The sequence below is a fragment of the Haliaeetus albicilla genome, chromosome 4 (genome assembly GCF_947461875.1).
Source record: "Haliaeetus albicilla chromosome 4, bHalAlb1.1, whole genome shotgun sequence".
Classification (NCBI taxonomy): Eukaryota; Metazoa; Chordata; class Aves; order Accipitriformes; family Accipitridae; genus Haliaeetus; species Haliaeetus albicilla.
Window position 1 is genome coordinate 45287959 of NC_091486.1, and position 16257 is coordinate 45304215.

Consider the following 16257-nt stretch of genomic DNA (forward strand, 5'->3'; position numbering starts at 1 on the left):
CTCGCTCCGGCGAGACTAAAGGGTGGTGCCATGGCAGCAGCGAGGACGGTGCTATGATCAGTCATGGAGCAAGGGCTTCCCCGACCTTGGAGCCACAGGGCCTGGAGACATCTAGGCTGCGATCCAGGCTCCAGCAGTGCCTGAAAAACAGCGTTTGAAATGACAGGAGCACACAGTGCCTCCGTGCAAGGCTGCGGGCAGGTGAAATATGCATGCAGGGCTTAGATGACCTCTGTTTCTTAAGCATGGGATAGAGTGGAAAGCCAGAACAACTCACTCTGAACATCTTACTCTGGTATCTCAGCAAGGGACGCCTAATCCAAACCAGCTCTCCTTTCTAGCCCCAAGGCATCCCAGTCCTACATGTCCCCAGCAGCTGACTGTCGCTGTGCAATGGTCCAGCTGTCCCCATCCAGTCCAGGTCCCATCACTGACCTCAAGGCCCCAGTTCTTCATGCTCCTGCTAGACTTAATCCTCAGAGTCCAAATGCATGTAGGTATCTAACTGAAAATTGATTTATTTGATTAAAATCTCCATTTTTTGCTTCTCCAGGTAGAGCTCTCTCCTGCCATTTAAGGATCGCAGGCTTTCACACCCCACTGACCCAGGCCCTCCTAGAGAAGGGATTTTAATTTGGGATGCCTCCCTCCAACACCAGCACTGAAAGCACAACAGTAAAGAATACCTGGATGAGAAAGGGAGGAAAGGAAGCTTTTCCTGACCTGCCCTCAATGATGACCCTGCTCTGCATGGGAGGTTGGGCTGGAGACCTCCAGAAGCCCCTCTACCAGCACTTCTGTGTGTGTGACTCTGTCCTGCTAAAAGGGTTCACTATTGCTTGGACTATTAAAACATTTGTCCACCCAATTTCTTTCCCGGTGTCCTCCCCTGTGATGTTACGTTCAGGAGCCACATACTTCTGAAATAAATTACCTCCAGCAGAAGCTGAGGAAAGCAACGCAATGTCACAGGGATGACAGCACTAGGTCTCTTTAATAAATAACATTTGCCCTCAAAGCACCAAAAGCCGCAGGTCTGGGGTGTTCATCGAACTCGCTAGAGCTCTAGAAAACTGGTTATTTCACAGCCTGTGAGGCTTTTGTTTCCGAGGTTCCTGGCAAGGTGGTTCCATCAGGCTGGTACCCACACTGTTTGTGTGTGTCGAGTGTCTGGAAAATTTCCCAGCAGGCCCAGCCTCCAGCCCCTTGAGTTTGTAACTACAAACGCTGGAAAATCGTAAAAACACAGCCATGCAGTCCAAAGCTGGTCCTGGCTCCAGCCCCATTTGAATCAACGAAGGCTTTGGAGTAGATTACAGCCTTTAAAGCAGTTCCTAATGCCACAAGCCCAGTGACTTGGCCCGGGCAGATGAAGGCTTTTGGCTGTCTTTATGCTCTTTGTTTAATTGCGTTTGCAGCCTTCATTTGCATGCTGCCATCCTGCCTGTGGAGGAGGGCAGGACTTTGTTCTCAGCACTGAGAGGAGATGCTCCAGAGGATTCCAGCATCCCACCACGCAGCCTGCTGGAGCAGGTTTGGGGGTCACTCGGCACCAAGGTCATCCCCACCTCCTGGCCCCCTCTCCACATGGAAACCTCATCTGCTCCAGATCAAGGCGATGTCATCAGCAAAAGGCTGGCAGAAAGCAGGAGCATTGGCAGGAACCAGCCCTCCATCCCTCCAACTTGTCCCCCAGGTTTTCAATAAAATGGCACTTTCCCAGAAAGTGCCAACTAGTTGCAACAAAAAACTGTTTTAGGAACACACTGATTTTGAAATTTCAAACACAGAAAACTTAGACCAGAGAAATACTTCTTGAAAGAATGATGCCTGCTGCAGGGCATCCCCTTGGACCTACTGAGTCTTGCTAATTTGAGACTGAACTTGCTCCTTTGCTCTCTTTCATGGTAGACTCCATCAGGCTGGCCTCCCTCTGTGTGGGGGCAGAGGGTGGGTCGGGGGGGATGGGGGGGGGATTTTGGATATATCAGGGTTTTTCTTGGAAAGAGCATTTCCTGCCCAGCCCTACCAACGCAGCAGCCTCCTGCACACTTGCCAGTGGCAGTGATGAACATGGACCAGGCTGCGGTGAGACAGTCATGGTGAGGATCTTACTGCCTGAACTGAGTCAGACAGAGACTTACCATTTTACACACAGACAGAGGGGACTACTAAATCACAGGGACCTCGAGATGGACCAAGGGACAACCGGCCAGCCGGCTGCATTAACCCAATTTGCTACAACCATCTATTATGGTCCACATAAATGCACCACTGAGCAGCAGCATCCCCCGCAGTGTAGGCTCAGCTGTTCAAGCACTGTGACCCTGAAACTGGCCTCCCATGTGTCTGCAGCCTTGCCTACCTGTCTCCAGCATCTCCACCTGCCCGAGTGCTGGCACTCAGTGCCTCGTGAGCAAGCAAGGCAATTAGCACTGCGGGCTGTGTTTGCCAAGTGCAGCAGTAAAGATAAATCACCGCTCCTGAACACGTAAGCAAAAGGTGAGCTCCTGAGCCACTCCATCAGCTCCCAGCACTCGCACATAGCAGGGACGGCGGCACGTTGTGGGGAGAGGGGGAGGCGCTGGTTCACCAGAAGGGACTTTCCACCCCATCCATCACGGATGGGCTTTTGTTTTCTGCCCAAAGTCAGCTCCAGATGCTTTGGAACAGGTTTCTGAAGCCGCAGGCAGGTGTGGGAAAAATGATCCTCAAACTCACGGAGTAATTTATGCAACAGGGAAGCCTGGGAGTCAGCAGGTGGAGAAGCCCGCGGAGCTGGTACAGGGCGGAGAAGAGCATCTGCTAGGAAAGCTCTAGCGGTGCAGCCCATACCCTGCTCTGCCAACATCCCCCCAACTGTCCACTGCAGGAGCAGGAAGAGGAGTCCTGAAGAGCCAGCAGCTGGCAAAGCTCCTACCATCTGGGAGCCCTGGCTGCAGATGGTCTCCAGTGGGCAGAGGAGAAGGGACTTGGGCATGGCAGAGTCCCCCCTGGGCACCCACCGCCAGCTGCTGCAAGCTGGGGGGATGCAGTGAAGGCAACAGGCAGGGCCACCAAGCAAGAGGAGGAGGGCAGCAAATGTCAAGCTGCATCTGGTTTTGGTGGCAACGGCCCTGCGTATGAGGCACTCAGGTTGAAGGTGGGAGCTGGGGATGAAGAAAAGAGAAGAGGGAGAGAAGGGCTGCAGAGTCAGGATGGTTACATGGGGCCACGCGGAGGGTAAGGTCTGGCTCTTAATGCTGGATAAGAGACACAGCCATGGGGATGTCAAAGTTTCAGGAGGTTTTGGAGCCTGGGAGCAGGCCAAATTGTCACAGAAACATCCAGTGAAGTCCCCAAAAGAAGAAACCTGGGACTTAAGGGACCTCAGGAATAGTCCTAGAGTAGCTCAGCAGACATACTCCTGCTTGCTGTCACACAGGCAAACAGGCTTCTGCCCCAGCTCCTCCATGTGGAAGATGGCTCCACAGCTCAGAAAATTTCTGATTTTCCACCTAAACGCTATCACCAGCCACTCTGTACCATCTGCTCTTGTCCTTTGGCTTTAATAGCTCTTCTCCCTTTCTGGTGCCCCTCCAGCCCAGCATGTCATTACAGGCAGAATATAAATCACCTTCACTGAGACTGAACACACAGTGCCTTTCTGGTCTCCTCTCTGTATTGGGGGCTCTCCAGTGTCCTGCTCACCTCATCAGCCTTTCTCTCTACCTGCCACCATCACAGTTCAGCTCTCTTGAACATGGGTAACGAGGCGTGCACGCAGTGACCGTATGAAGCTCCACCTAAGCTTTGTGCAATGGTAGTGAGACTGCTACAGCTGGTGAACGTATTTGACTGACACAGCCCAGTCTTGCATGTGGGTTTTTACACTGGAGAGTTGTCTCTTTCCCATGGTCTGCCACCAGGTCCTCCTCAGCTGTCTCCAACTAACAATTGCTGGCTTTTTTGTTGTTGGGCCCCAAACACCTGGCCTCACTCTTTCCATTGTTGAATTTCACCCTGATTCTGTTATTCTACCTCTCAGCATCTTCCTGGAGGTATCACAGTCCTCCTCTGTCCTAACAATGTTTGTGTCAGTTTTCTGCACAAGAAATACCCTACCAGATTTTGAAACATCAAGAAGTATGAGACCACTTCTCATGGACCTCAGTCAGCCACCTCAATTCAGCCTGATGCTTCCCCATTCAGGTGGTAGTGGTCTCCCATTCAGGCAGTTCCTGGACAGACTTCCAGCTTTACTAGTAGTTTTCCAAATCAAATGTTTTACTGGTCTCCAGACAGGCAGAGTCTACTGCATTTCCTTAGAAATCAGTGATCTCATTAGGAAAAAAAACAAGAACAAGCTACACATACTCATGTACAAGGATTTGATGGGCCCTCTGTTTCTTGATGTCTCAAGTCAAGCCTGGTTGCCTTTCTGAAAGATGCTTTAACCAAAGACAGGACTGAATGTGAGGTTAACTGACATGCAGGCTGATCTAAAACATATCTTGGCTTGAACCTTTGAATCTTAGTGTAACAAATCTTAGTGTAACAAAGAGCAATGGCCATAAATCATAGCTTGGGAGGTTCAGATTAGACATCAGATTGGAAAAGTTCCCTCACCAGGGGGGTCGTGCAGCTCTGGGACAAATCACTGGAAACATGAGGAGATCTCTGTTTTGGGGAGTTACCAATAATTGTCTACCCAAAGCCACAGCTGCCATGATGTAGTGCTGGCAGCAGTCCTGCCGTAGGTGGGAGGTTGGATGGGAGATCTGAGATGCTGGGATGCTAAAATCTCCTGCCTTTCATTTTCATACTGGAAGGCAACAAGAAATAGACGTTCACAGCTTTTAAGTTCTGGAAAACTCATTCCAACTCTTCGAGGTGATTTCTGCATACGCTTTCCCAGGTTGTCGTTTCACAGACAAGTAATTCCCGACTGCAGCCAACTCAGGGCAAGGCTGGAAGCAGCACAAGAGAGAACAGGAGATGCCATGACTCCCTGCTTGTGTCCAGAGGAACGCAGGCCACTGCTGTGCATCCCTCTGAAGGAGGAAGCCAGCCAGATCTTCTGATGCAAAACGAAAGTGAGAAGATAAAAGCAAGAGTCCATGTGCCCCAGGCCATACAGTTCTGCCTCTGTCTAGCCTGCAGCGTAATGAATGTGACAAGCAAACAGCAACCTGGATGGCTGGTGAGAAGTGCTAGTCCCTACCAACCTTATACCTTCACCGTGTCTGCTACCCTGGCTCCACTCCTCTCTCTCCTTACCCCTCCTCCTCAGACCCCTCCATGCTCCCTGTTGCATTTGGCAGTAAAGCTCATGGACCATGGCTGCAACGGATTTTTTTTTTGGTTGAAGGTGAGGGAAAAATCCTTTCTTCCGTTGCTTTGCAATTCCCAGGATGTCTCTCACCTGTGCTTCATCACTCATGGCTGAACTCCCCGGCCTTTTGCATAAGGACTAGACTGGACTCAGTCCAGTCACAGGACATTCACAGCAGAGCAGAGCCACAGCCCACGTGCTTGCTCTGGACCACTGAAACATCCAGCTGTCCTTCAGCTCACAGGCACCTCTGCGTTTTGTCAGGACAGCCCTGTCCAAAAGACACTGCCTGGCTAGGATGCAAGTTCCTGGGCTGTGATAGCCACCAACAAAACAGAAACTCAAAGCCTGATGATGTCTGGCATGAACCTGGTGCACAGGTGTGAGCTGCACATCTCCCCAGCCAAAGGACCCACGTTGTGACACACTGCTGTAAAATGCCACCCAGAATAATAACGCAAATAATCACAACAAGTTATCTGAATCCAAAGAGAGGGAGAAATTGTGCCAGTGAACTCTGCCGCTGCAGATGTTGCTCCTGATGGGTTTATCAGGAAAGTGTATTGATTTCCTCTGTCACACACTAGCTGGTATTCATACTGTATTAGCTGTTTATGGCTCGTTTTGGCTCTGTTTGCAGCCAAGAGCCTCTGACATCAGAGTTAATCCTCCCTTCTTATCTTGTGTGACAGAGCAGTCACTCACAAAAGGGGCACATTCCCAAAAATCTTGATGTTCTCTTTCAGTCACTGGGAGGTGTTGAATTTGTCTCTGGATACTCTGGAGCCCAGGGCTTTTGCCTCCTTTCTCAGATCACAGAATCCACAGTCTGTTATCAAGAGGTGCTACTTAAGTCATCCCTGCCCAAGGAGACCTTTCCCTCGGCAACTTTTCCAGGGCACTCAGCCTGCCCATGGCACGGATGGAGCCTGCAAATCCTTGCAGCACCAAGACTCCCCACCCTCCCCAAAGAATGGCCACAAACTAGCAAGCAGGGGCTGCTTGTGTTGTCACCAGCAAGAGGGCTGACGCCTGGCATGGCTTTCAACTAGTCAAGTGTCATTATCCCGAGCACTGGGCCACACTCAGCTCCTTGACCCCTGGCTTCTCTCCTGCGCCTTCCCTCTTGGGATGCTGGCATGGCTTTCAACCACCCTCTTGGCACAGATCTTTTGTTCTGGCATGGCTGAGAAAAGGCTTTTGGTGGCACCCGGTCTCTGCGCGATGGGCTTGTTTTCTTTGGCCACATCACAGCCCCTTAAGACAGGACTGGCTGTGTCAGATGGCAAGTCCTGGATCTCCCTCCTTGGAAAGCTGCCGAGCTTTGAAGGAGAGGTACCACTCAGCTGCAGGGTGCGACAGGCAAGCAAGTGGAGGGTGAGTTGGGAGATGTACAGCATGGAGTTGGAGGTCAAAAAGAAGCCAAGAAGAGCAGAGAGAAAATACAACCTGGCCTCAGAGATGACAAAAGATATTTCCTAGGAAGGCAGTGGGGATCATATGAAGTTTGCTGGAATGGGTAAATTCAAGTTGGCTGAAGATTGACTGGGGAGCAAGGAGGTGGTGGGAAGGAGATGTTTATTCCAAGCTCTTTTTATTTCTATTCTGCTGGTCCTGGTCCTTTCTGATTTTCTATACTTTGAAAAGGGAAGCATCACACCTCCTATTCTAACAAAACCTGCTCTTCTGGAGGTTAAACACCTTTGGTCTTTTTTAGAACACCCAATGCAAGAGAAAGGTTCAGGAAACCACCTCTGAGCACAGGCTGGCACTGGCTGCTCTCTTTCGACCAACCTTCTCTTAAGAAGAGAGGTGGTCTGTCCCTAAGGGCTCCTCTCTGCACTGTGGTGTCTAGGCTGCTGATTGCTTTGTTGGTGGGACTGAAAAGATGACAACATTACAGGGAAATGCAAAGGGTAAACCTGGGTAGTCTAAGGTCAGCATCAACCTGGGTAGTCTAAGGCCAACATCAACTTGGCCAATGCAGAACACAAGGCCATGGGTCCAGGAGGAACTGCAAAGGATCCAGTCAAAGGTGACCAAGGCAGCCTGGGGCATAGGGCTTCTGAGACGTGGAGAGAGCTGGGCTGGCTAAGCCTGCTAATGAAGACATTAAGGATTAATTTAATTGCAGCTACAACTGCTCGGAGCTCTGTTAAAAGAGGGTGGAAACTCGCTCTTCCCAGCAGGGGTAGGCGATGCAACAAGGGGCACAAGCCACAAATCAGGCTCGAAATTATGAAAAGCGTCTTTCCGAGGAGGGTGACTTAGTCCTGGGACAGGTTAGCAGAGACGTGGAGTTTTCCAAGACTCAGCTAGAAAAAGCCACAGCAGATATACTCTTGGTGGTAGTCCCACTGCCAACAGGAGGGTGAATCAGGGATCCCAGATGTCCCTTCCACAAACCCTGATGGGATCCTATGGCCCAAATCAGGCACGGCAGCATGACTTTGTGGAAGTAGCTCTTGTCAAACTGTCTTGATTTTTTTTCCTGAACTCAGGAGTTCAGCAGAGTGCACAAACTTAAAATGTGTGAGACACCAGGCTCAGTATCAGCATCATCTGCAACACATGAAATTAGTTTTAAATAAGGTTGGCACTCAATAGGGACTCACACTGTGTCCAGCACAGTGGAGGCAGCAACTCTCCTTAAAATTATTAGAGATCTGGGAGACGATATAAAAACATTGCTGGCAAAACGTTCATAAAGTATGCAAAACGGCAGTGTTGGGAATGACAACTTCTGTACAGAGCAATGATCATGGCTTGATGGATGAGCCCATGAAAACGATTATAAGATTGTGCTTGCATCTGGAAACCAAAATGCAGGTCTTGCTTGCAGAATGGGAGACTGCATCGAGGAAAGCAGCATCTGAAGGGACCAAGACAGAACCCACCAGGGAGGGAAGAGCTGCCCGCATGGCTGAGTGAGGTAGCACTTTACACTCGGATGTGTAAAGGGAACAGCGAGACCAGCAAGGGAAGTAATTTATCTGCAGTACAGCTGCTACTGGGTACAACACCTAGTTCAAAAAATTATGATGAAGAATACAGAAGTTTCTACAAAGAGCTGTGGGAAGATCCACATTCTGGAAAGCCACCTCATAGCAAGAAAGCATGATTCAGCTTGGCCTAATTACCTCTTTTTTTTCCTTGAGAGAAGCTACCCGCTGCCTGTGTCTATGTGAGCAGAAATGTCTTACTACCACAACACAACAGCAAAATAAATTATGTGGATGTAAAGGCCAATGTTAGTGAAATCCAGACGTTGTTGGAGAGGGATACAACCATAATGACCGCACACATCTTTCTCTGAGGGAACAACAAGGTGAATGGCATGTCACCTTCTTCTCAAGTTTCCCTTTTGGGATGACAGTCACCATACCATCGTACCTCCCAGTGCCACTCCTCTGGCCACACTCAGTACCTGCCCTCTGGCTGCTTTACGGGGATCGTTTTCTTACTCTCTCACAGCAGCTTCTTCTTGGGATGCTGAAGAATTTATGGTACCTGAAGGTTAAAGATGCTGCTGGTGACGTGGCATCTCTCCTGTCTTGAAAGCACCAAGCATAGGTGGTCCCCCAACCAGGGTCCATTTATCCCTGGGTGAACCAGGGCAATTTTGCCTTGCTTTCTTCATGGCTGGGAGGTCCCTGAAGGACAGCGTGGTGGGCACTTTGCAGGGAGGCCATCGTCCAGCTGTGGCAGGAGCACAACTCCATCACATATTCGGTGCTCTGCTCTGCCTGAGATGGAGCCCCAGCTGGCTGCTCAACCCAGAGCAAAAGCAGAGGGAGGCTGTAATCACTGCTTCCCCAGGCTCATCCCTCCCCTCCCTCTGCACGCTCTCCTCTCCCCACAACACACTCCATTCTCCTGTCCCAGCTCTGTCTTTGTGTCTGCAGCTTCTGTTACCAACTGCTAATGATCTACACCAAGGCTGCCAGGCGGTGCCGAGTGTAAGCAGAAGAATTCAGAGCCTCTAATTACAGAGGAATTAGCAAGCAGACAGTTACTGTTTAGTGCTAATGAATAGATACATAAAGAGAGACATCACACAGGCTGAGAAGTGTGAGCCCTGATAATAAAGGAGTGTCAAACAAGGAAAACACAAGGACGAGGATCCAAGGGACTGAAAGGATTCGCCTGCAACTCAGCTTTCTGGTTTTGCTAAGGTGGAAGTAGCCACAGGCCATATATGAAGGTAACAAGCACACCACATAACTGCAAAGTGCAAAATCCGAGCATTAAATAACTCATCTATAGTGCAGGACCACGCTGGGGGTGTGCAGAGCCCCTTCCCAGCCCCAGGTAGCATCACACCCACCCCGTCTCCATCAGCTATCTCTGTAAAGGAAATGGCAACAGGTCACCATCCCAGACCAATTCCTCTCTCCTCATCACGTGCAGATGTGTTCCTGCTTGCAGTCAAACCACAGTTCAACGCTATGCTAAATCTGCCTTCAGGGCTTCTGATACGGTATTGAAAACACTGTGACCCCACAGGTCCCAAGCTAATGTAAGATCAGAGGTCACTCCGCTGGTTCATGTGCAACCAAGACATTTTTGCAGGTTACCTCTGTCTCGGTGCTCTGCATGCCCAACCAAGTGATGCCCATCTGCACCACTGCTGCTTTACCCCAGACCAAACACCTCCTGTCCCCTGCAGCCAGCACACACCACAGTTTCCAGGCAATTTAGTGGAAATGCAATCATCTGCGACTGCCAAATTCAGTCTTGAGGGTCATGTAGTGTCCAGGGCAGCCTGGGGCATGTTCACACTCCCCACACACTTGTTTGCAGTGCTCAGAGGGACCACAGAAATTCACTTGCTCCCACGGATGCTTGTACCTTATTGGCACGCTTCCACCATGCAATTGGATTAAGCAAAAACCAGTCCCAGTCTGCTCCAGTTCCAGATGGCTTCCAGGTGGGCTGAGGAGAGCAGCCCCTGACCAGCAGATCTGCAGGACATCCTGCCACCAGCACAGCTGCTGCCTGGGGGCTGCTGGTGAATCTCCCAGGAACAGCGCTACCAGCCCCCTGATGCATCCCTTCCCCCAGCAAAACCACCCTGCATGGGGGGAGCACAGCAAAACGCCAGGCCAGCACAGAGCTGGACACCCCGAAGGAAACCCTTCCAGCTCTGCTGCTTGGTCTTCTTCACCAAGGTGACTCTGCAGTGGCACAGGACCTGGAGCACATTTCCAGATGGTCCTGGAACTGCTTTACAACCTCTTCTGTGCAGCTTTCCTTTGCTTTCACAGCCTGTCTTGGCTTTCTCTGCAGTCAGAGCAGATTGCAGCTTGTCTCAAAATGCTGGAGCTAATCTTACCTTCCCTCCTCAAGAACCAGGAGCAATAGCAGGGGCTGCAGCAAGGCTGCCAGCAGTGGTGAGCACTGCTGCCACGTCTGCAACACACTGACAACGCGTGCAACTGATGCTCCAAGGCAACAACCTCAGAAACAGTCACACGCCCAGCACTGGAGAGGGATGCTGAGAGACCAGAGGACCAAGACATGAGCTGTTCTGCTGTGGTGATGGGGAGGGCAGCTCTGCCTTGGGGCACACTCCAGCTTTTCACTGAAATAAGGGATATTTTTCACACCCGAGGCTTGGGATTCATCCAGGAACTGCCAAGCCGATGCACTTTGGTCATCACCAGCGTTACGGAGCAAGCGACACCACGCTGTATCTCACCCCACCTCTTCTCCCCATCAAGCCCTGTTCACCCCACAGGGTTTCACCCAGCACCTCTTGACCAGGAGATCTCTGCCCACCACCTCCCCTTCCTGGAGACAGTCTGCTGGGAGACACAGGTCCACGTCTTACCAGCCTGATTGGTGGTGATGTTCACTGATGCAAACTGTGGGGAGAAGGGGCTCTGGTCGGTGACGCCGTTCACCGCCTGGATCTCAAAGGTGTACTGGGTGTGGGCCAGCAAGTCGCTGATGTAGATGCGGGGCTCTGTCAGGCCCAGCTGGCGGGGGGCGAACTGCACGTTGTCCCCGCAGCGCGTGCATGCCCCGCGGCCAGAGCCACAGCTCTTGCAGATGATGTTGTACACCAGGTCTTCCCGGCCCCCCGAGTCCCGCGGCGGGGTCCACTCCAGCATCAGAGAGGTCTCATTCACGCTGGAGATGACGGCCTGGGGGGCAGACGGGATGGCTGTAAAGAGAATACACAGAAAGGTGTAAGAGGCAGCACCCTGCTCATCGCTACAGGACCAGCTGCACACCATCCTCTTCTGCATCCCTGGACAGGACTCTGCAGCAGGCACACTTTGAGCTGGGTGCTTCTCTTGGTGTCAGGGAAGTGCGGAGCAAGCAAGGCAGCCATAGGCAAGAGCAGGAACAAAATCTGTCCTCTTAACCCAGGCTAATTTGATTATGTGGTATCCCCGGCAAAAGTCACCAGTTATTTTTTGTAGCATTTCTGATTCCTGGCCTTTGCACTAATCTCCTGCATGCCAACACATCCAGGTATGGCCCCACAGTGAAGCCATCCCAGTGCCTAGAATAGCACAAAAGAACCCAAATTTCTGTCCTCTTTGCCTGTGCAATGTTTGCAAGTGCAGACTGGCCCAAGGTAAGAAAGACCCGCACCTGCAAGGCTTCTCTGGACAAGGTGCTCTGAGCCCTCTGGCCTCCTCCAAAATCCCACTGAGACAGATGCCTTTGTTAAGCATCCCTTGGTGCTTTGACTGATGAGTATCTCCTTTCCCAGCCACATGCGGCCCCTCCCCAGTTGCCCAGAGCCCACATACTGGTGCACGGCATGTCGACAGGATCGGCATCTGCCCGGTAATATCCGTTTCGGCACACGCAGTTAGTGGCCCCTTCCGAAGTTGTCCGGCTGTTAATCGGGCAGTGGATGCATCCTTCATCCCCTTGGCTGGCCTTAAACGTCCCCGATGGGCAGCCTGGAAGAGAACGAAAAGCAGCGGTAAGCAGTGAGGACAGGGGCTGGCAGGGACGCCCGAAGCCTGGCAGCATTGCCAGAAAACACCCCTCAGGGCTTTGCGGAGTCCAAAGCCAAAACCTGACAATTTGAAATAAACAAAGTGGAGAAGGAGCAGCTGGTTTGAAGGCTCTGAGGAGGCAGGCGCTGCAGCTCATGCTGCCTGTAAAGATGGGGAGACGTGTCTCCCTGCTAGTCCCCAGCCATGACCGGAGAACAGGGTCCACTCAGGGAGTCTTACGAATGCAAAGGGGATTTTTAGCCACTGTCACATAAGAAGACGCGAGCGGCTGTACCAAGTCAGACCAAAGGTCCACGGTGACCAGAATGACCCCCCCAACAGTGGCCACCCAAGGAGCAGGGCATGAGCCAGGCACACAATACCTTCTCACCCTCCAACAATTTATATAGCTCAGGGACTTTCCAAGAGGCAGGCTCTTTGCATTTAATGTCCCTTGTGAGATGTTTTTTTCCACTAAGTTACCCAGTCATTTTTTATTTCATGCAAATGTTTTGCACCCATTTTATCCTGCAGCACAGAGCCCCACGCTGTAATTGTGTGCTGCATGAAGAAACCACTGCCCTCTGCTTTGAAGCTGCCCACTGCCATTTCATTTGATACAATCTCACATTTGCATTGGCAGTGAACACTCAATCACCATCCACCTTCTCCATGACCCCTAGGGTTGCACAAACCTCCACCATGCCCCAAACAAGTTGCATAACAACATTCACTATTTTATTCTCTACTCTTTTCTCATAATTAGCAAAGTCCAAATTATTATTTAACCACCAATGTACCAACTGGACTACCTATTATAGTCCCAAGGTCTCATTCCTGAGAGACATCAGGCCATCTCACAGCCTATCTCTGTGCATGTGCGTGTGAAGTTGGCATTGTTTTCTCCCATTTCCATCACCTCATGTCTACTGAATTCCAATTGCCTTCTTATTCCCCGGTCACGCAGTCTCATGAGGTCCTTTTGCAACTCTCCATAGCCAGTCCATGTCTTCACTACTCAGTATCATAAGCAAATTGTCACTTCTGCCACAACCGGCAGCAGCGTGCTGGGATCTACCTCCACTGGGGCTCAGACCTCCAAGCCACTCACGGATGAAGAAGATGCTCCATGAGCAACAGCCACTCAAAAAATTGTTGTTCAGCCAGGCAGGGTGGGCAAAGGTGGCATGGGGGGTGCATGGTGCCTACAGCAGATGGGTGGTGAAGGCTAGATCACAGTCTGAAATACAGTATTAACAGATATGGCACAGGTGGCTAAAAACATCATTGCAAAGCTTTAAACACTAGAAAATCCTTTCCAAGTCAGGGGATCACCAATGCCAAAGCAAAAGCTTGGCTATAAGCATTTATCAGCATGGGTCTTGGTGATTACTCTTGGTTGGGACTTTTTGCCGCTGTTAATTTCTTGTGCAGCACGAAGAGCCTGGGGGGTGGCAGGTGGTTTCTGCACTGAAACGAGTTAAACAAACTTCTACTTCAGTTCGCTGCCAAGGCTTTCAGGAATGAGGCAGATCAGAAAAACAGCCTGAGAAAAAAAATACGCTCGGGGTTGCTGTAAGCAAGAGCTATTACTAAGAAGTATCTGTTTTTTTCTTTGGGGAAAAAAAAATTTAAAAAAGAGGTTTTTTCAGTTTTCACCTCCCTTCCTTCAAAATTATCTTGACCTTCCAATGACAAAAGCTCTACAGGAAAATACCGTCAGCCTTCCTGCTTGCAAAGTCCCTCCTGCCTCCTACAGTCAAAGGATCTGTTGAAAAACTGGCTTCTCCTCATGTTCCTGGATCTTTTCACCCTTCCTGTCCCCTATCCCCCACACATTTGACTCCATTTCTGACCCTATTCCCAGCATGTGCCTCCGTACAAACCCATCTCAGAGGGTGTTAAGCTGTTGGGAGAGGTGATGGCTGCATAGTTCTCCGGTACAGAGAAGTGATTATGGCTCTGTACCTGAAATGATAACAGGGTCCCCGTGCTAATACCAATTTTTGAAACACGATAAAACCAACACACAAAATTGCTCTAGTCTGACATCCAGGGTGAAATACAGGGTCATTTGATCAAAGATGTTTTAAGACATGGGCCTCTTTCACCTTCCCAATGCTTATTTTAAAAATAACAACTTTTCTATAAGGATGCTTCTGCATCAAGATAGAGATACATCCAAAAAAATGCCTATGCTGCTGAGATTTAGTGACTGGCCCTGAGAGATAAAAAACATTCCCCAGGTTTGGCCTGGCACAGGCCAACAGCTGCAACTAATACTTCTGCTCTTAGAGTGGAAAAAAAATTGAGGGCTGAATGATGGTTCACCAAAAATACCAAGCTGGGATGCTAGAACTCTTTGCACGTGCCACCAAAACATGGCCAGAAGTTTTGGCAACTTTCTTCCTCCCCAGGAGGTCCTGCACACTGACATGGGATAAAATAATCCTGGAAAATCAGAGCTTCTCCAAAGATAAATGTCCTGAAATCATGCTGAAAGACAGGAAAATCATTGAAATCTGATGCAAAGCCCTTTTTTATTTTTTTCTTTTTCCCTCAAGTAATGACAACCTCCAGAAGTAAAATAAACAAACATTGTGTTCAAAACTGTTTTGTTCCCTCCAGGTCTTAGTCTGGGTGAGAAAACAGCTTTTAATTTGGAATCCACCCAATTTCTTGTTTCCAGAGTAAACAGAAAATCAAAACTGAAATCTTCACACAGGGGCTAAACCCCCTCCTGTGTGAACAGCGTGGATGTTCTCACCACTTGCTGGAAGACACAAGGACACTCCAGTTTTCTGCCCCGGATGGTGACAGCAGCTTTGGGACATGCTGCTTCACCTTAGGCTTGTGAGGAGGGCAGGGCAAGAGCATCCCTAGAAAATGCTGCTTGGAAAGAGGAAATTGAAACAGTGAAATCACACAAATCTCTACCTTATCAGAGCAGCCTTCATTCCAGGACGGCGATAACGGTGACAGCGGCTCTGGCCCCAACACTGGAGCAGAGGCAGTTTGCAGCTTCCCACGTGGTGGGTTCCTGCATCTCCAGCACCAATCAGAGGATGCTAATAGGGGTTCACGGGAAACATATGGACCTTTAATTGCCTCACTGCTGCACATAGGCATGGATGGCTGCCTCGCTAGGGTACGGCTCAGCAACAGCAGCAGGTTTGCTGAGTACTGGCTGTAGGTCTCTCAAACAAGGCTGGGAATGCCTGAGCAGCACCACGTGTCCTCGTTTCCCATCCGCCCATTCCCAGAGCACGGAAAGGTGGCTGTGCCTGTGAAGGCACGTGTTTTGGGAAGGCAATGACATGGAGAAGGACCCGTGAGGGGTCCTGCCCTCCCCTGCGGGAGGACCATGCCAGGGATCTGGGAGGGAAGGCCACTTCTGCAGCTTCCACTGCTGGAGGCAGCGCTGGCATGAGGCTTCCAGCCCTCCTTCCCCCCAGCACTGCCTGCCCCAGGGCAGCTCGGCAGAGAAAGGCATCACATGGCTCAGCTTGAAGGAAAAGCCTTTGGCCAAACCTGCAGGAGGGGCCGCAGGGGTGTTCCCTGTTTGCTGGCCCTGTGTCCCACTGCCTTTCTCTAACCAACTTTTTAATTAATCCAGTGTGAGCTGAGCAGGCTCCAAACAGGCTCCTCTGCATCAAAAAGTGCCCTGGCCTTCAGAGCCCACGTCAGACCACTTCTGCAAACAGCTCAGTGCAAACAGCTCTCTCCTGCAGTAAAGGTTTCCAAAACGGCACCTTCAGTCCATGCTAATGACTCTGAGGAAGGGTCCTCCTTGGCTCCCTTTGCCTGGCTTTGTTTCCCCTGGCAGCAAGGCTCCTTCCACTCAAGCAAGGCATTTTTAATGGCTGATGGAAAACAGGCAGCCCTGGCTTTGTCAGTTAGGATCCGCCAAGAGTCTTAAATCCCCAGCCTTATCTCCCAGCTGCCTTTCTTCTCCCTCTGGGGACGGAGGCAGGGGGCAGG

The 16257-nt window shown here is 50.6% G+C and overlaps 1 protein-coding gene across 2 annotated transcripts in view; it reads right to left on the reverse strand.

Moving 5' to 3' along the window:
* EPHB2 (EPH receptor B2) overlaps nucleotides 1–16257 on the reverse strand; it is a 138672-nt gene that overhangs the window by 46597 nt on the left and 75818 nt on the right. For both annotated transcript variants that reach the window (XM_069782283.1, XM_069782281.1), the window contains exons 4-5: nucleotides 12082–12237; nucleotides 11148–11483 (exon numbers count right to left, since the gene is read on the reverse strand). In XM_069782283.1, the coding sequence (XP_069638384.1) occupies nucleotides 11148–11483; nucleotides 12082–12237 (492 nt within the window). The remainder of the gene's footprint in view (nucleotides 1–11147; nucleotides 11484–12081; nucleotides 12238–16257) is intronic.